The sequence below is a fragment of the Ceratotherium simum genome, chromosome 21 (genome assembly GCF_057802395.1).
Source record: "Ceratotherium simum simum isolate JZ-2026a chromosome 21, ASM5780239v1, whole genome shotgun sequence".
Lineage (NCBI taxonomy): Eukaryota > Metazoa > Chordata > Mammalia > Perissodactyla > Rhinocerotidae > Ceratotherium > Ceratotherium simum.
In genome coordinates, this window is record NC_141920.1 from 46,623,113 (window position 1) to 46,644,517 (window position 21,405).

Here is a 21,405-nt window from a genome sequence, read left to right on the forward strand (position 1 = left end):
TGAGGGAACTGAGCCTTTGAGAGGTTCACTTACCCAGGGACACACAATGTGCATGTGTACGTGTGTGCATGTAAAGAGCTAAAACTGCAGAGCGCTTCCTCACACACTGTTTGGTGCATTTGACTCATATGTTCACTCATTATTCCCCCAACAACTCTTTAATAGAGACTATTAGTATTCCCATTTTCCAAAAAAAAAAGAAATAGAACAGAGAGATTACTGGCTCAAGGCCACCCAGCAATTCCTTGGCAGAGCCCCGATGCAGACCCAGAAAGTTTGGCTCTTTAGTCCATTCACATATCTTAGAAATACAATACTCAGGGGAAAAAAATTGCAAAAAATACAAAACATTTTTGTATTTGTAAAAAATATAATGACATTTTTTAAAAATTTAAAACCAAAATTAAATGATATATTATTTGAGGACACAGATATATATGGTAAAACTATAAAGAAAGCAAGGGAATTATTATATAAAAAATTAGGGATAAGGTCACAGGGTGATGGGAGAAGGAAAGGGATTTAAGGGCCTTTAGAGAACCACACGAGTTTGGGAGCTGTTCTATTTCTTAATTTGGGTAGTAGGCTCACTGATGGTCACTTGATTATTAAAGTCCATAACTTACATATATGTCACAACTTATGCTGTATCTGTCAAATATTTTATAGTAAAAATTAAAGAAAACATTAATAAGCTATTCACACTCTTTAACTTATCCTGGATTTACGATACATGTAAGTTGGATAAATCACTCTTCTCTGTTTCCAGAGTAAAGCAAATTTGGTCAGGGATGGCAAAGGCTTGGCATGAATATCATCACTTCCTTCCATGATGGACAGTGCTTGCTGGCATGGCATGCTTCCTTCCACATCTGGCCACTGTTTTAGAACCCTCTCCATGCAGGACTCTGAGAATTCACAACTGATTATGAACAAGTGGTTGGGGCTGCCACACCAATTTGGTTGGAGGTGGCACCTCCATCATCATTGTGCTAAAGGATCCCTGGAGTTCTAGCAACTGGGAAACTCTGGGATTTCCCAACTGTTAACGCTGGTACCTCTTTTTCAAATACGCAGTTACCTGTTAAGTTTGAAGCATCAGTGGGACTCAGTTGTAACCAATGGCGGGCATCAGAGTCAGCTACAACATCTGTGGGAGTGCTCAGTTCCATGTCGTCCTCATAGGTCTGCCATGCGCTCATGGACAGCTCTGCCTCACCATTATAGCCCAGAGCTGTGTCACTGCTGACACTTTCACCTGGCACAATGGAAGAACCAAAGTCTGAGATAACTAATAGCTGGGGATCAGAATGTTCACAATTACCAATACACAGTAACTAAACAGCTGACAACACAGCAAGAATCATTCAGGGATAGGGGCTCAAAAGGAAAAAGAAAGTTTGGCTCTGTAGTCCATTCACATATCTTAGAAGTACAATACTCAGGGGAAAAAAGTTGCACAAAATACAAAATATGACATTTTTTAAAAGTTTAAAACCAAAATTAAAGGATATATTATTTAAGGACACAGGTATATATGGTAAAACTATAAAGAAATCAAGGGAATTATTGTATAAAAAAATTGGGGATAAGATCACAGAACGATGGGAGAAGGAAAGGGATTAAGCCCCTGTGTGGGGCTCTTGGTCAATGAAACAAAGCTTTCAAGCACAGGGTATTAATAGTCATTATGAGCTCCACTACACATCACTCAGGCAGCATTCTTTTCAAGGGGTCTTCAACTCAGCTATCCGGTATACCCAAAAGATTACATCAAGTCCTTAAATTTTCTACTGCAACTTATTCAACTACAAAATGGGGATGGGTGGAGGAAGAGAGTGGGAATTGATTCCATTGCAAATGCAAGTTTATTCTGCTGGCTAGAAGAGTCTAAGGATGCTTTATTCCTTGAGCTTGATGTCTAGACCCAAATCTAGGGTCAATCACCCAGGATCACTAGGGGATGAAGTGTCCCACCACAGAAGATTTTCTCCAATAGAAATTCTCTACTTTAAACACTAAAAAGTTCTAATTTCTCTTAATACAATGATGCTTTAAAGGCTATTAAGCCTTTTAGGCTAGTTAGTCTGACACAAAACAGACCTAGCCAGTGTGCTCCTCAAAGTCTCCTGTCTACTTCATAATAATTCCACGTGTCTCCCCTTTCTGTCTGCTCACTGTCCCAGCTGCTCTTTCTATCTGCTGGTGACAGTCCCCAGCCTTGCTACTTCTAATCTCTTGTCCTCTCTCCACTCACAAACAACTGACAGTTGTCCCAGCCACCAGATAAACTGAAAGTTGTCCCAGTAATCAACCTGTTAGGTCCCTAACTTCATCTGGCACAGAACTCTAAGCCAACACGGTCTCAAGGTGGAGCCTAAGAGGAGCTCCTCTGTGCTCCACGAAGAACCATCCTAGATCTGCAGGAGTTGTTTACTATGCTACTCTGAGAAGGAGATGGCCAGGCACCTGACATCAGGGAAGCAGAGTATTAGGGCTACATTTTGCAGTATATATGATAATGTGTCACAGGATTCCAATCAAATTTCATTTTTTAAATATTTATACTATTGACTTCAACGTACTTCTAAGGCTTTTTGCTGCTAGCCTGTGAGAACTTTCTGGGGAAGATCATTTTCCTTCTGGGTCTGTCTACTCACCCAGCCATCAGCCTTGGTTGTGCCTCTCACCTGGAGAAAGGCCCAGGGGTGGAAAGACAGGCCTCTAAGGTATAGGTGACTGACTGGAACTGGTCTATTGTATGTGTGGACTAACCATCTATCAATCCTGGGATTCCAGGAATAAAAATGTCCCATTTTACAACCATGTCTCTTCAGATGCTAAGATATCATTCAAGTCAGAAAGTAAAAAGAAAACAAAATACATGAACTCTGAAGTTGGATGAACACAGATCACATTTCCTGGAACTTACTCTTCTGTCTTTCCCTACATTTTCCTTGCGTCTGCTGCAAATCATCTTTTAAATCCAATTCAGCAGGGCTGCTGCTTCTTCGAACTAAGCTCTTTAGACAAAAAGAAATATTGCATATGTTACAGGAAAGTTTTAATTTTAAAAGATTGTTAAGCTTCTAGTCCACATTTCTAAAGAAATAGAAACAAATAATCATAATAGCAACAAAAAATTGAATGACATTTTCCATTTGAAGGATATGTGTTCACAAATTACTATAATTGAATTATAAATTACTCAAGATCTGAAATTTATGGCTTCTACTTTCTCAACTGACATCCAATTAAATTGGTCTACTGACAAGGGATGCCAAATTATATGGAAATAATTTATTTTAAAGTTCTATTCCTTCTTCGGCTTGAGCACAGATATATAGTAAATGCAGGTCTCCAGAAGGTCCAAATTACCCACAAATGATGAGTGTGCTGGCAGGGAAGGTGTACACTCCACCCAGACTTCTAAAGGTCACTTAGGGCCTTCCTTGTTAAATGTGCAACAGACTTCCCTGAGCACTGCTCAATACTGGACCTTGTATTAAATACAGTGAATGAAAACATTTGGAGGCAATCTGCATCCTCGAAAATTTATAACTTGCTTGGAGAAACAAAACATACACAAATTACACAAAATGATTACAGTGTACATAAGCAAAATATGCAAGTAAACTCTATAAGGTATGCAGAATAAAGTGTTACCTTAATTGGCTCACAGTTACAGGAGAGCTGTTCAAGAAGGCAACAGACATGAAGTGGTAGAGAGAAGGCAGGAGGGGATTCAAGGCAGGAAGCACTGAGTGGTAATCAGCAAGTTCTATGTGCAGGAAAAGAAGCTGATTATAGCAGGCCATGCAGGTAAAGGATAGTCAGGTAAAGAAGGAAAATGGTAAGAAGAAAATGCAGACCACCTTCTAAAAGAGGCAGCTGCCAGTGGACCTTCAACATCAGGCTTAGGGATTTCAACCCAATACTGACAAAATGAGCAACTGTGTGTTTCAGACAATAGCTGACTGTGATTAAAAAACATAACTAGAAAGATAAGTCTAGTAGTTATCTGTGGGACAGATTAGAGTTAAGAAGAAAATTCTATGGAACTGTTATGGTAATTCAGGGATAAGCAGATAAGGCTTTTGATGGTGGAAAAGGAGAAGAAATGATAAGAAAATACTGCAGAAAGACAGACAACAGCTTTATAAGAGCTGTATATAGGAGTGGAAGAAAATTAAATCACAAAAGGATATGAATCTAGGGGACCATGAGAATGATGGTGACGAAGGAAGGAAGGAAGGAAGGATGAAAGGAAAGACAGTCAATGGACAAACAAACTTGAGGAAGTTTCTGATATTTTAATTTTCACCTTTGGGCTGAATATCCAAAGAGAATGCACCATAAGTAGGCAAAAAAGTCCAGAACTAGTGAGATACAGGATAAAGCCAGGAATGCAGATGTAAATTTAAGGTCCTCCAGTGCAGAGCGTATAAAAACCATGGGATTCAGTGAGCCAACTAAAGAAATGAACGTTAAACAAGCAAATAAATGAAAAGGGGGGACCAAGCTGTATAATTGAAAGACAGAATAATTATTAAGCTAAAACACAGAAGTAGGTCACAAATAAAATATTTAGGGGGGCCAGCCTGGTGGCATAGTGATTAAGTTCTTGCACTCTGCTTTGGTGGCCTGGGGTTTGCAGGTTTGGACCCCAGGTGCGGACTTACACACTGCTCGCCAAGCCATGCTGTTGTGGCAACCCACATACAAAAAACAGAGGAAGACTGGCAGAGATGTTAGCTTAGGGACAATCTTCCTCAAGCAAAAAGAAGACTGGCAATAGATGTTAGCTCAGAGCCAATCTTCCTCACCAAAAAAAATATATATATATACATTTAGAAGACTAACACTAATTAAAAAAAAATTACCTCACACTAAAGAAGGAGATACATATATATATATATATATATATATATATAGTGTGATAATGGAAATATGCCCAGGATACTTCCTTAATTGAAAAGCAGAATGTGGCTCTTCTACTTCTGAGTATATGAGAGACGAAATACCCTCCAGCTACAGAACTAGATCCTACACAAAAATTTGAGGCTCACAGGAAGTAAAATAAACCTCCAAGTGATTCATACTCTCCCCTCCTCCCCAAAAGTGAGCAGAAACCAGGGCCATTGTAAGGGTAAATCTAATATTATCACTGCCAGTGGCAAAAGGACCGAGACCCCAGGATTAAAGTAGCACTCCATGGTTCCTGCAAGAAACAAATGCAAATGTTGTCCTGGTGAAACTCCATCACTTCAGACATCCAGGTTTTCTGTAGATTGAGATCAGCCAGCTAGGAACTCACAATCAAGGATTACCAAACACCAAAGGAAATAAATCACCATGCACAAGAGTCACAGAAACAACAAATATCAGATTTAGACCCTCCCCAAGAATTTGAGACAATCAGATAAAGAATTCAGAATTTCAAATTGTGACTATTTCAAAGGAATAAAAGATGGGAACCACAAAAACGAGCAAGTAACAAGAGATTATTAGAAATTATAAGATATACTCGAAAAATGTTAACCTGAACTTTGCAAAAGGTACAACTGTTGAACTAAAAAACTCAACTGAATTATCAAATAGCAGGCTATCTATGAGTAAAGAGAGAATTATTGAATTGAATGAAAGACAGATCTGATACATTACAGAGAATGTACCCAGAGGGCCGAGGAGAATGGAAAATATGAAAGAGGGCTTAAGAGACATGGAAGACAGAATGAGGAAGTCTAAATATAGCTCTACTCAGAATCACAGAAGGAAAGAGCAGAGAGAAGGAAAAAGAAGCAATATTTGAAGAAATTATTACAAAGAATTTTCCAGAAACAATGGAAGAACAAGCATTCACAAATACATGTCACATAGGATATACAAAAAACGACAAATGTAAAAACCAAAAGAAAATGCACTTAAATATACTGTAGTGAAGCTGAAAGACAAAGACAACAGCAAGGAACAACAAATAGACAGGATGGACAAAACACTTTTCAATAGCAACAATGAAAGACAAAAGATAGTAGAAAAAATACCTTTCATTTGAAGGGGGAGGAGAAGGGAGAAAGAAGTGGGGGAACTACTGTAATTAAGATGTTGTAGTACTGTCCAGAGAGACAAAGCAACCAACGAATCAAGATAAGAAGCACCAAAATAAAGCCTTACACATCTGGGAGACAGTATATATGACAAAAAGGTAGCATTTCAGATCAATGAAGGAAAAATGGATTCAATAAATGTGACCTAGGACAAGTGGTTATCCATGTGGGGAAAAAAATAAAATTGGATCCCTACCTCACTCCAGAAATAAGAATCAAATCTAGATGGATGAAAGACTTAAATGTGCAGAACAAAACTGAAACACTTATAAACATAAGGTAATATTTTTATCCCTGTAGAGTTGGTATTTTAAAATTTTCATAAAACCTAACCATAAAAAATGATTGATAATCAAGAATATCAAAATTAAGAACTTCTGTCATCAAAAGATACCATAGAGAAAGTGAAAATATAAGGCACACATTGGAAGAAGATATTTGCCGGAAACATAACCAAAATAGGATCAGTATTCAGACTATATAAAGAATTAGTACAAATAAAAGAGAAAGACAAACAAATCAATAGGAAAATGGCAAAGACATCAGTAGGCATTTCACACATGAAACACACATGGTCAATCAACATGGAAAGATTTTCAAGTTTATCCGTAATCTGAGAAATGCAAAATAAAATGGGATCCCATTTTCACCCATGTGACTCATAATTTTTAAATCTGACAACAGAAAGTGTTGCCAAGAATGTGGATGAATGGGAACTCTTTACACATTGCTGGCAGAAATATAAGTCATGCAACCACTTTAGAAAACACATATTCTTTTGTAAAGAACAACATTCTTCTCTACTCTATGACTCATTAATTCCGTTCTTAGATAGCCACCATAGAGAAAACCTAAAACATGTAGATCTTGAAACACATACAAGAATGTACATACCTGCATTTTTAATAAAACAAAAATGAAAACTTGAAACTATCTAAATGTCCATCAAGAAAAGAATGGAAAAATAAATTGTGGTATATTCACAGTGGAATATCAAACAGCAGAGAAAATTTAATGAACTATGGCTACATGCCACAACGTGGATAAATCTTAAACACACACAACTGAGTGAACAAAGCAATAATATCACTTTCGTATAGTTTAAAAATAAGGAAAACTAAAGGATATATTGTTAGGAAATACATAGATGTAGAGCAAAACTATAGAGCAAAGCAAGGATGTGATAAACACAAAGCCAACATAATGCTGCTCTCAGAGGGGACAAGGAAGGAAGTGAAAGGCCAAAGCAACAACACCGGAAACTTTCTAGTTCTAAGTGAATGATGGGTTTGTGGGTGTTTGTTTGATTGTTGAAAAATATACAAAAATCACACATATATACAGAATATACATATATATAAGCTAGTATATGGCCTTTTATTTTTATTTTTTGTGTGTGAGGAAGATCAGCCCTGAGCTAACATCCATGCTAATCCTCCTCTTTTTGTTGAGGAAGACCGGCTCTGAGCTAACATCTATTGCCAATCTTCCTTTTTTTTTTTCCCCACAGCCCCAGTAGATAGTTGTAGGTCACAGTTGCACATCCTTCTAGTTGCTGTATGTGGGACACAGCCTCAGCGTGGCCAGAGAAGCGGTGCGTTGGTGTGTGCCCAGGATCCAAACCTGGGCCGCCAGTAGTGGCACGCGCGCACCCAACCGCTAAGCCACAGGGCTGGCACTAGTATGTGCCCTTTTAAAAAATAAAGATGGAAGAAACTTAACACTGGTTATCTTCCAGGTAGGGTGGAATGGGAAGAGGCTTTCTCTGTTTATTTTGTACCTTTCTGTGATGCCTGAGTTTTCTATTAATACATACTACATTTTTTAAAAATGAATAGGGGCCAGCCCCGTGGCACAGTGGTTAAGTTCAGTGCGCTCCACTTCGGCAGCCTGGGTTCACGGGTTCAGATCCCGGGCATGGACCTACACCACTCAGCAGCCATGCTGTGACGGCAACCCACATACAAAGTAGAGGAAGACTAGTACAGAAGTTATCTCAGGGTGAATCTTCCTCAGCATAAATAAATAAATAAATAGGAGTTATCTTCCTGAATGAGTTATGGGCTATTTTTCAATTTTCTTATTTATACTTTCCATTTGTTTTTTAAAAAAAAAAAAAAGCTATTTTACATTTTAAAAAAAAGAAACCATAACAGATCTTGGCAAAAGCTCACTTATCTAGCAACTCATGTCAGGTAGAAGCTACTACCTAAAGCAATGTCACGAACAGGGAGTCTGAATGTGCATTTGACAGGCAAGGATACTTGCTTAAAAATACAGTGTCATGTACAGACCAGGTAGTAAATTCCATTTTCAATTTTTGTAATGTGACTGCAAGTTTACACAGAAAGCAAGTACGACTTTAAAAGATCTCAAGGTCATTTAGGCCTATAACCCGTCTAAATGGAAAAAAATTTTAAAAGAAAGTATCACTGCCACTAATAAATGTATTTATTGTGCCAATAATTTAATGTTTATCTTGAATGACAAATGGATGCAGTTGGAAAATATCTTACTGTTATCCCCTCATGTTCTTTCTTCACATGTCCTTTCCTCTCTTGAACAGGCTTAGGCTCTGAAGAGCTTAGATTCTGTGCATGTTCTACCTTTTGACCTAGAGATTTGGGGAGAAAAATCAACAGAAGGAATATTTCAAATGGTAAAACTGGAAAAACATTTTTATATATAGGTAATTATTAAATTTAGATATCTTAAGATATGTAAAAATAGGAATTATGGACCTGACAAACTCGTAGCCTATGGGTCAAGTCTACTCCATAGACCTGGTCTCTGACCCACAGAGAGCTTTTCAGAGATACTGAAATGCTATTCACTGTAGCCAATGGGTCCACTCAGCACATTATGTTGGCACAGGCGAGGGCAACAACATCTGTCCTGGGGGCTGTGGGGGAGGGATCTCAGAGGAAAGCTGCCTGAGTTAGCCAGCTGAGCTGACAGGAAAAGAGTGCAATAAGGCAGCTCAGTATTGCCTGAGAACAAAGACTGATGAGAGAGCACATGTCACCAGCATCGGTCATAAAAAACCAAGTATCGCCACAAAGCCTGCAAACATTAAAAAGATCATAAGAGGATTTTATGCATAATCTGGGGCCAATAAAATTTTTAAAAATGTATGAACTGAACAAATTCCTAGAAAAATACAACTTATCCAAATCAAAACAAGAAAAGGAAAACCTGGACAGTCTTACAATGATTTTTAAATTTGAATGATATTTTAAAGTCTTCCTATATGAAAACTCCAGGCAACTAGTGGATTCTATCAAAGATTTAAGGGGAAAAAAAATCACAACAATCTTACAAAATCTTTTGTAGAAAAGTAAATCTTTCAGACAATACATTTCTCAAATTATTTGTTACTATATTTTCTTATTTCAAGAGGATTTCTAAGAGGGAATACTTCCCTATTCATTTGATGAGGAAGCATGACGTTGACATTAAGAACTATGAGATAACTTGTTGGTAAATAAGGTTGATTTATTTCTTACTTAACTCATGAAACTAAAACTCAATATGTTCATTGACACCAGACACAATTTAAACATGTGCTTTCATTGTAAAATACATTATTCACTGTTTACAGGTCTAATCATCTGCCTCTTTGCTCTCCATGCCCTGTTGTTGCTGAAAGCTGTTGGAGAAACTGTGTAGATTAATGCTATTACAACTTGTAATTTTCAACCTCAGCAGAGTCTATAAGCTGCTAATAAACTTTTCCACGGGTCTGGTCAGCTTTCTGCTCTCACTGACAACTTGTATGGCTCCTCACAGCCCATTCCCACATCCTCCTCAACCTGCCACCCTGCCTTCTTCCTAACTTGCTGCTCCTCCTGACCTTGTGGCGTAACATTCTCTGCCTCCCGCCTACTCTAACCACTCTGAACTTCTTTACTTCTTTCTAGTCCTCAAAGATGCCACACTTGGAAAAAAGTTCACATATGTATATATAATTTAGATAGACATATTAAAATAGTGAAAATATTTCATTGCCAGAAATCTATCCCTGCGATCAACTTAAAAAGTAAATTTCCTTGAAATAAATAGAGGTGGAATAAATGTAGACAGTAATACGGCATGCAGCTTCTTCCCAGCCAGAATCGATAGTGCTGTGCTGGTGACTGAAGCTCCTCATACCCTGAGAAGAGTCTGCGCAGAGGGGCTCAGTGACATCAGGTGTGCTGCTGCTCCGGACAAGCTGCTGCGGCGGCTCAGCCGCCAGGAGGCCAGACTCAACTGGAGGTGGGTTTCGTAACTGCTGACACTCTTCCACTTCTGTGGGCGTTAATACAAAACATGCATGGGCGAATTTCAAGATTTTAAAAAATAATTTCACCACATAAAACAACTTATTCTAAAACTGTGGTTTTAGATACTTTTTTCCACAAAAACTGGGCAGTAAGGTAATCTGCATTTACATCATAAAGTTTTCTACACTTGTTTACAGTAATATTCCACTCCAAAAACACATTTTCCTTTTAAGTTTTACAAAGCATTTTATTTTTCAATCAAAGTAAAGGAAAAAAAATAAGAGAAAAATCCACAGAAATGGTTGAGAACTGCAAAAGTCCTTTGGAATTTCAAGGACAGGCATGCCAAGGAAAGAGAGTTCAGGAGCTACAGGGATAGGTCATTTACATTTGAGGAGAGTGGAAAGTAGCACACACCCTAAATAAAGAAGAAAAAAGGAAATGAGAATTTCAGCTCCACTATTCCTTTTTACAAATAAATGCACAACTGTCCAAATAAAATACTATAATTATTTAATGGTTTATATCACCAAATGCAACGTTCAATTAGTCACTAAAGTATAAAAATGATCCACTGGTATTTTTAGAGAATCGATATGTATATGTCATAAAATAGAAAACCACAGGTGAGTACTAACCACTGGATAATCTCAGCTAGCATTCTTACAGACTATATTCTCCTCGAGAGTGAGTTCCCTCCTAGCTCATTTCTAAACTTCACAGTCCATTCTAATCTCTAAAGACAACCTAAGGCACTGGAAGAATCATCCCACGCTCCCTCTCTAGAATCACAGCTTTGGGGTTGCATCATCTTTTGCCTGTTATTATATTGCCTCCTAACTGGTCACTGTCCCCCTTTTCTTGCCACCCTCAACCTATCCTCTATGTGGCCCCAGAGAGGTCCCTCTAAAGTCAAGATCTGATTGTGCCACTCCTCTCCTGCCAAGGCCCTCCTTCACTGTACAGTCAGGCCCATGCTCCTCACAGTGAATACAGGCCTCTCCTTGATCTCACCCCACAGATGTGAGCCCCCCACAAGGAGCTCTCACCGACTTTAGTCTCAAGCAATCCTAGCCCACTTGGCACTTGCTGCTCTCTCCCTTCTACTGCTCACTCCTCTATGCTAACCTCAGACTTGTTCCCTCCCCATCCCCTCCCGGGCTGCCTGGGCACCCCTCCTACAGGACTTGCCATGTGTGAACCCCACCGCTGCATCCCTCACCAGGCTCCACACTCACTCATGTAGTCATGAAATTTTACACCCATATGACTATAACATCATATTTTCCAAAAACTTTAATTAGCTAAAGTTTCACTCCTTCTAAGAAGAGACTGATCAAAATTCAGCCTGTATTATCCTACCTTGCAGTGTCACCCAATTCCTCACCTGCAATGAGACTCACTGTCAACATGCCACCCTCTGTGTAACTCTTTAATCCAAGCCACATGCCAAAGCACTGGCTCACCCTAACCAAGAAGTTGTATGTAGGAAGATTCTAAATATAATACACAGGATTTCAACAAAGAGTTGTTGCTTTATTTTTACTATCTAAATAAAAATCCCATTTTAAAGTACACTGATACAAGTTATAAGACATCAAAAGTATGCAATCTATGTGACCCTTCATTTATAATTCAGAGTACTGAGCCATAGTCTAAATTTAGATACTAATGGGAAGCTGAACTTAAGGCAGGCCCAGGCAGCAAGAACAGACAGACCCACTAACGATCCCTCTTTCAGGTTGTCTTTGCTCTTCTCATCTCATGAATAGCCAAGAACTATTCATTTCCTCACAGAGGAACACAAGGCATATGTACATATTTGTGATCTATCTATTCATCAAAGCATAGACTAGGCCCTTTCCATACGTCTACTTCTAGGCTCTTCGGCATTAGGCAACAGAAGTCAGATAACACCATGGGGCCAGCCCCTTTCGGCTGTCTTCTTTCGTTGTTTATTCTAATTATGCAAGACACTGAAACATTCTGAGAAGAGTTTATATTTGTTAACTAACCTACTTTTTAATCCATTATCAGTAGAGGGAGCCCAAGAGCTTCCTAGTTCCCTAAAAAATAACTGGCCAGCGTCAATTTTTACGGATAGTGGGAAGAGTGGGTTTTATTCACTTAAACTTGATGCCAAAAACTGTTAGATGCTGGTTTCTGGGCTATGAGCAGAAACAAATAAGAGCTGGGCCAACACTGGCAGCATCTTTTTAAAGATAAAGAACATCGCCATCTGGTGGGATGCAATACAGCCACAGCATCATGGCTTCCAAATTTGAGTGTCCCCACTGGTCCTAGATACAACAGACAGACGAAGAGCCTGCCATCACCAGCTGGTCTGCCTTCCCAACAGGCTGGCCTAATGCAGCTTTAAGGCTTTGTTTTTCTAAAACTGTTGGTAGGGACTTCTCAGGTAGAGAAAGGCCAAGCTTGCAGAAATCACCGGAATAGGTGAGAGTGGGAGCATCTGTGATGAGGGTGGAGAGGAAGGGAGGAGTCAGGACGTCAAGTGTGCTGTTAGGGCTGTTGTGCTACTGATGCCCTGAGCTACTCCCGCAGTTGACTTACGTGATGCAGTGTGAAAAAAGAATTTTAAATTCTCCTTCTTCCACAATTTAAACCCAATTTCCTGATTTGTAGGTGTACATTTCTTGGCCTTCTCTCACACTCTGTACTAAGTATATACTCAATATATGTTTTGTACAAATGAACAAATACCAAATACATTTTCTTGATACCTTTCTCCTTGTTATTTTCAACAGTTCTTGAGCTCCCTCTGCTGGCTTTTTTATTTCTTAAGAAAGCAATTGTTTAAGCTGCTCCCATTCTACAGTGTCAGCTGTAGCGGTCACTCTTCCATAACAAATTAAAACCATTTTAACACTGATATGCAAATATCAAGATACAAGATTATCTGATATTCAAAACAGAAAAACAACAGTCTAAGTTATGTAAAAATCACATTATAAATTCTGAGAGGTCTAATGCATTCTCTGCTTTGAATATCATACAATCTCTGCTTGAATCACTTCAGAGAGCTAAATTCTATCTCAGATTCACCAAATCATTCACCTTCTCTCAAGCATAGCTAATCCAATAATCCAAATTTTAAAAGCACTAACTTTCTAGCTTATTGACAATGTAAGTTACACAACACCATTACTAAAACATTGCTTTCTAAAGCTCCATTCAAAACACCAGTAAAATGATCAAATAAGGATTACTCAATTTCATTTTTTCCCCACAGAGAGAAGAATCTATATGATTAAATTAAATTAAGTGTGTAAACTCTTCAGAAAATTCTATTTTCCAGATGTCTGACTACTTTTCAAAGCAATTTCACTCTTTAATCTAAGGCTTCCTTAATCAATCTTATTAAATGGAGTGAGACTCACTCTTCAATTACCAAAATTCTGGGTTCCACTTACGCCTCATATAAGGTTGTATAAGTGAAATTAATAGTGTAATTTCCTAACTATTAAAGCATTGTGCATGACACCAACTTGACCCTATACAAAGCACCAGAGATGTAAATCAACTCAACATCTTGAGGTTTCCCACAAGATCCGAAAGTGATTCCGCCCAGACCCTGAAAACAAGCACGTCCTGACCCTGAAAACAAGCACGTCCTGACAACGGGGTACCACCTGGAAGGCAGAGAACCAGAGGCAGAAGCAGCTAAGTGAGCCTTTCAGTTAGGTCCCATTAAGTCTCTTTCAGAAAGAGGGAAGATCACTGATCCTCTAATTATTACTATTAAAATGTTCCTAAAAGAAAAATAAAATCTACCATCTGCGTAGCCTGTTAGCACTACAGATTGATAAATGTCCCAAGGTAAAAGCAGTTAAAATTGTAAAACAGCTGGAAAGAATTGTTACCACAAAGGAGAAAAAGAGAAGTCACTGAAAGTGCCAGTTCTGCCTCCCAGGTGTGTGTTTATGTAGCTCTTTATATTAATGCAATACAGGTGGTATGACTTTCCCAAAACTCTGCTGCTGCCAAAGGAACAATCCCAAAGGGATCAGAATAAGATATGACAGTAGCCCAAGGTAAGTAATTCTCTATTGTTTATATTATTAAAACAATTTTGGTTGGTTTAAGTCATATGGATTAGAAACAAAAACAAGAAATATTAACGTAAATGAAAACAAAATTACAATCATTTTTATAGTCAAGAACTTGTGGCCAGAAAGTCAACATTAAAAGTGTCTGCTTAGGCCGGCCCCGTGGCTTGGCAGTTAAGTGCGTGCGCTCCGCTGCTGGTGGCCCAGGTTCGGATCCAGGGCAAGCACCGAGGCACCACTTCTCTTGCCATCCTGAGGCCGAGTTCCACATATAGCAACTAGAAGGATGTGTAGCTATGACATACAACTATCTACTGGGGCTTTGGGGGGGGAAAAATAAATAAATAAAATCTTTAAAAAAAAAAAAGTGCTTGTTATGCATATGTGGATGTACACCCATCTATATCTATATTTATCAACAGGTTAGCAAGATATGCCAACACACTCAGACTTAAATCAGAGTGCAAATTTAATACTCTAGTGAGCCAACCAGTGAAGAATGTACAATCTAAGACTGAGGATTGATATGCATTGCTCTTGGCCACTTCTCTTGACAGGACAGTCACAAATGACAATGGCATCACTTTAATAGTAAAGAACAAATGGCATCAGACTAAGGCACAGCTTGCTACTGCAGTTGTCAGATGACACAGACAGAATAGCAGATTGTTCTCAACGTCACATACTGCTAAGTCTCTGTAACTTTTGTGCTGTAAAACCAGGAATAAAGATGGCAAAGGCAGGAAAAAACAGACCCAGCACAGCCTACTTCACTTCATTCTAAATCAGGGTCTCTCAACCTCAAGACTATTGATATTTGGGGTCAGATAAATGTTTGTTGTGGGGGCTGTCCTGTGCATTGTAGGATGTTAGCAGCATCCCTGGCTTCACCCACTGGTGCCAGTGGCACTGCCCCAGTTGTGACAACCAAAAATGTCTCTAGACATTGCCAAATGTTCCCTTGGGGGCAAAATCGTCCCCAGTTGAGAAGCACTGTTCTAAATCATAATCAACTTCTTTGGAACTGTGTATGCATATATGGGAATCAAGAATCTGAGTAAACTAAAATGTAATACTGACTGAGAAAAAAGTTTCCAAGATGAGATTACTAACAGGAAGAGACTTCTTGTGAGAACATATTCCAGACAAACTAGTAAAAAACTTAATTGAAATGATATGGGGAACAAAATGGACTGTGAAAAAAGAAAATTTTTCACCATGAAAAAAATTCCTTTTGAGTGTATATCAGACAAATAGAAAATAAAACTATTTTAACCACCCTATTAATCATCTCTAGGCAGTAGTATTTTTTTGAAAACGAAATTATCAAGCAGTTAATGCTCACCAGTAATTTAACCGACTGGTGACTATCTTCCCATGTACCATTCTTACTGTTTTTCACCTTAGATATTTACTAGAGAAAAAGAGTTTTCTAAGAAACATAGTCTCTAGTCTCAATGAAACTAACTTCCCTCATATTCTGTAAATTAAATAATATGATATTTTACACACTCATCTGGGAAATTAAGCTTTAATTTTGCTTTGCTAAACCACAATATGACATGATTCAGTGCTACAGAAAGCCACAATTAGGCTATCTCCAATAGTAAATAAATACTAATCTATAAAGGCATCTTTCTGAAAATAGAAAAGAACATGAAAATATTTCCCTCTTTAGTAAAAAGATTCAGTTCATCTCGGAATCACTGAAAAATAAGTAGACATAGACCTAATTACTCACTGTAGAGCAAAGAAAATTCTTTTCTTGAGGCATCTATGCCAAAAATCACTTTTGGTGTTACAATGTCTTAAAAAACCAGAAAATGTACTGTGTAAACCACATGTAGCTAAACTCAATTTTAAGTGGCTGAAGCCCAGAAACAATATTCCTTTGTTTCGAAAATTACCACTTTTTAGGACTTTTCTACTCAAATTTCAATAATCAGTATGAACCTGCATAGACTGATCATTACTTTATACATTATTATAACTTATTAACTCCAAGGAAGTCTTGCCTGCATAATTTTTCCAGTTTATTCATTTTGGGAGAGGCACAGCAAGCATTCTAACATTGACGTGCTCAAAACTTTTGTAAAATTTTATGAGAATTCCCTTCTATTCTACAGGCACTGTATAGAAGGCACAGTGAGACAGGCATCACAGTTTTCCCCTATCAAAAACTAAGGGCCAAAAACCCCTTTATCCGTCTTAACAGGGAATGCAAAGACCAGTGGTGTTACAGAAATCTTTCTTGACTATTCAATTGCTACTAAACTTCTAACTACATAAAAACAATTATTAATATTCACTGAAAATAAACACAAAGTGCAACAGCCAGGCACGCATGCATGATGTGGGGATATTAACAAAGGAAGCAAGGCCCAGAGGCGAGCAGAAGCCCAGGGACATTGACGGACACATGAGACAGCATTACAGTACCTGACAGCCTGTGAGAGCAAGAGGAGTAAGAGAGACCAGGGAAGAAAGCGCTCACGGTGTGAAGGAGGAGCGGGACGCTTTTAGTGGCAGGCAAAGCCTCAGAAAGGTGGACACAGTTGCTGATAGACTGGCTTCGCTTAGCTTCCAGGAAAGATAAAGTAATAATTATGTCAGAAGAACATCAGGATCTTTCACTTCTTTATTATTATTATTATTTTTCTGGGCTCTCCTTAGATATCTAAAGGAGGTCATTTTAAACTTTAAGGAAAGTCAGTACAAAAGCACTGTATTTAATCACTGTCTCTAAATACAGCCAACTTTCAGTCATTCTGATGACATGGGAGAATGGACAATTCACAAAGAATTGTATTTTAGAATGATTTATCTCTTTAGTCTTTCCTTTTTTTCTGCTGTGTATCAGATTCGCATTTAAGTTGTCAGTTTATTTGGGCAGACATTATAATCAGTTTTCCCTTCCTAAAGGACACAAACAAAAAGACCACAGTGAGGGAGACAAATCTAGCCTAAGATGAAAACTGTTCTGTAAATAATAAATAATTCAAAAATTGGTTTGCTGAGAGCTGACTGTATTCAAAAGCAAATCATTTAGTAAATTAAATATCCTAAAAGCTCAAGAACATATAAAAGTCAAATTGAACATTAAATGATTTGGTATTTGGAAAAAAGGTAAAAATCTTCATGAAACCCATCCTTTCATATCACATTTCGTGCTTAATAAATCCATAATTTCTCAGTATGAACTTTATGATGTTCTTAAGTTTTCTATATACTGCTAGTCAAATGACCATGTGAGAAAAATGGAGAGACACAGGAAAAGAATATGCCTCATATATATAAAACCACCATCAGTAAAATCAGTTTTATGCTTAAAACAAAAATATAAAGCTTTACTTGCTGTTTTATTATTTTTACATGGTTTTACTTAACAATAATGAAATAGAGCTACAAACGGTAGTGACAAATTTACAAAAAGTGAAATAAGGTTTTTACTTTACTGACTTTTCCCCCAACCTTTGGCTATCAGAATTTCCAGCTCTAAAGGACTATCTGCGATGCGATTACAATATAATTCACAAAGGTGTAAGACAACATTTAAGTGAAAACGACTTCCATGTGAACATCAAACTGACTGACTTCAAACTTCATAAAAGATCTGTTCATCGCTCAATGTCAGAGACGTTTCATTTGAGTGTTTTAAAAAATTTTCCTTTTATAAATCAAATGATTGTGCATTTTTCCAAAATAGATCACTAGATATTTCCAGAATAATAAAATATAATTATTTTGTGTGGAAATTGACTTGCTTTAATCACTCATTTTAGACATCTAAAATTTTAGCATTATTCACACTCAGGAACAAAGTTTTACTTTACAATTCTTTAAGACTCTCCTTGCCCGTCCTTTTAAATTGCAAACGAATGCATTCTCTGTTAAATTAATTGTCATCTCCCTCCTCTGCAACTGCTTATCTTATATTTCCCTCTTGCCATCATCACTGACATTTTCTCAACATAAATGTAGCCTGTGGGGCAAACCAAAACATAATAATCTTAAATTATTCTCTTACCGAGATTAGGAAAAAAAAGTCACTTTCAAATGGGTCTTCCATCATAAACATCTTAATGCTAAAAGTAGCAAAAACTAACTTCATGAGCTACTCTTCTCTCATTAAAAGGCGGCCTCTACCCAAACCAAAATCTACCATGAAAATGTCCTGGGCCTTTTTAAAAGATGAAAAGGTGAATTACTGCACAATGTAAAAATAATAGAACTGAGTAAAACCATTACTATTTAGTCTATATAGATTAATTTTATAAAACAGCATGATATAATAAAATCTTCAAAGACCACTGTTTTCACAGGCAACAAAAAAGATTCATATTTTATAATTTTTAAAAATGTAAAATAAAATAAAAATACTTATATATGTATCCATACATATGTATGTGTAAAATACATAAAGATAACAGATCTGTCCAGTTCAATAGCTCTCACCTTCATTACCTTTAAAGGTTTTGGTTCCAAGTGTTTTTAATTTAATTAATCCTACAAAGGCCAGGTTTATGGTTTTTAAGCGACATACTCTACAAGTACCTTGACATGATTTTGTAAAAGTTCTTATTTTTGCAATACCATAGCTTTTCAGAGACATTAGAACACTGATAAACAGAACCTCACTCACATAAATGTACTGAGGATTTTCTAAAACATACCAGTGTCTTGACCACATTGTTGGTCTAAAATACCTGCTGAAAAACTAAGATACAATCTCTTCTACGGCTGTTGTGGCCAAGTAGTGGCATATGGAACATACAATATGTTCCATATATACATACATATTTAATGAGCAATATACAATAATTTGCTGCTCATTAAAATGTGAGAATAAAGTTTTAAAGAGTGTTTTGAACAATCACTTTTATTAACATTATAATTCAAGGGTTGTGAGGGACAGGAGAAGTCTGGGAAGCTCAGGCATGATGCCACCTTTGTCATAAACTTCTGTTCTGATCCTTTTCTTTAAGTATTCAGTGATGGAAGAAAGGACTTCTGAGGACTTGGGATGAGAAAGGAAATCAGTGAATAAGCCTCCCCTAAAGTTGCCTGTTATCGGGAATTGGGTCTCTTCTCAAGGAAGAGGATGAAGGAAAGCAGAAGTAGAACAGGAGGTGTGTGTAAATAAGGTGATAATTACCAATTAAAGCTACGGCAAAAAGCCTGAGACAGTCAGGGTTAAGGTATATTTTCATAAAAACTCCAACAAGATTCTAAGCCACCTGTATGAAGCTAAGATGTAAAATACGCTGAGTGTAAATGACTCTTTGATTTATGACCAAAGGATATTGTGACTCTCTGCAGTCAACAAGCTGAATATCAATTACAATTGCATGGAATTATTGATGTGAAAAACTACAGGAAACGGAGATACATTTGTTTTAAACTTAAGTTATAGCCTCAAAGTCACTGGGGCGGAAGGGGATTTCTTTATTTGTTCTTATTAAATACTGGATGTAAGCTTACTTTTTAAAGATTTCTTTTTGTCCTAAGAGTAAAGTGAAGCAAAGCACTCCGATTAACTGGGGGTTCTTGGTCAAATTCTTGTTAATTCTAACAGGCTGTAAGGACATCTACAGACATGAAAGCTCAATTTTCCAAAGAAGCAAAAAATTCAAATGTCTCTGACCAGTCCTGAAAAGTAAGTGCATTATTCTCCTTTTCTTTGCTGGAACACGTTGCCTCACTCTCTTAAGATTAATATTGTTCAACAACAATAATAATGCAACTCGTGTGATTACTAAGAATCTATTTCCCTTAATGTTCAAGCAAAAAATCTATTTTCTCTCTTTTGCACAAATATCTCACTCAGTATTAACATCTCAAGTTCTTTTTCACAATGAAGAATTTAGAAATAAATACCAAAAACTGATTTGAAGAGTAACCAGAAGAGAAAGTTAAAAAGATATAAAGACATCTCATTTAATGAAAGGTCTAGTATGCAAGTTCTGAATGGAATTTTAAAACATTTTATTCCTATAAATCCATTTTAGATAGCAACTAGACCTTTGAAAAATATTTAAATAAATGTTTACCAGTTGCTTTTTGGCGAACAATATTTCTTGCTTTCTCAACTCCTGGTGCCCCTGATGTGGTGGCACTCCTAAATCGCATTGGCTCTGTCACATCCGGGTGGCTCCGCCAGCTGAGAGAAAAGGATCTCCCCACAGCGGTTCCTTTCTGAGAATCTAGAACACAGCCTGATAGAAAATAAGACAAGAAAAATAATCTAAAGGCTCAATTCATTATTATTGATTTCATAGCCTCAGTTGCTCAGCAAATTTCATACGTACATTTATATATAATCAGCAGATTCTCTTGTTGCAAATTAGGTACCACTTCCTATACTGCAATTTAGGAAGTTAGTCACATATCAGTAATCTAAAAACTCCTGTTGCCAAAGTATTTTTCAAGCATCTCCAACAGTCACATGAAAATTACCATATCTTCATAGTACTTACTCCAATATACAAAAAAATATATTAATAAACCTTTCTCAGTATAAGAACGATGTCAAATGAAGTTATACCACTGCTCCCAGGACACTCCAAAAACTACTTTTATAAACCATAAAATTAGAGATCCTGATTTTTGAATAATATTCCATCTTATAGACACCAACCTCTTCATAAACCCCCAAGAGAAGTTTATGTTATAAACTCTAATTAGAGTCAGTCAAATGAGAATGGATAATGAAAATCTACAAATAATACAAAATTTTATTTTAGCGAAGCTCCAAAACAATAAAATATTGCAGCTCTGCAATTCAAATTCTCTTCTTTCCTCTCACATTGCCCTGGTCAAATATTTCACATGAGTAGTCAAGGATCCAAAAGAAATACAAGAGAAAAGAGAATGAGACACAGAGAGATTTCCACACAGGTGTGATGTGGCTGGTGGCTACCACCTGTGGCTTGTTTTTCACACACAGATTCCTCTGAGAGTATA

At 37.3% G+C, this 21,405-nt stretch overlaps 1 protein-coding gene across 10 annotated transcripts in view; it reads right to left on the reverse strand.

The window, feature by feature from the left end:
• The window catches only part of RALGAPA2 (Ral GTPase activating protein catalytic subunit alpha 2), a 310,483-nt gene that overhangs the window by 181,527 nt on the left and 107,551 nt on the right, over nt 1-21,405 (reverse strand). For all 10 annotated transcript variants that reach the window (XM_087445685.1, XM_087445686.1, XM_087445680.1 and 7 more), the window contains 5 exons: nt 20,493-20,657; nt 10,260-10,397; nt 8,624-8,721; nt 2,933-3,023; nt 1,082-1,258 (listed from right to left, as the gene is read on the reverse strand). In XM_087445685.1, coding sequence (XP_087301811.1) covers nt 1,082-1,258; nt 2,933-3,023; nt 8,624-8,721; nt 10,260-10,397; nt 20,493-20,657 — 669 coding nt within the window. The remainder of the gene's footprint in view (nt 1-1,081; nt 1,259-2,932; nt 3,024-8,623; nt 8,722-10,259; nt 10,398-20,492; nt 20,658-21,405) is intronic.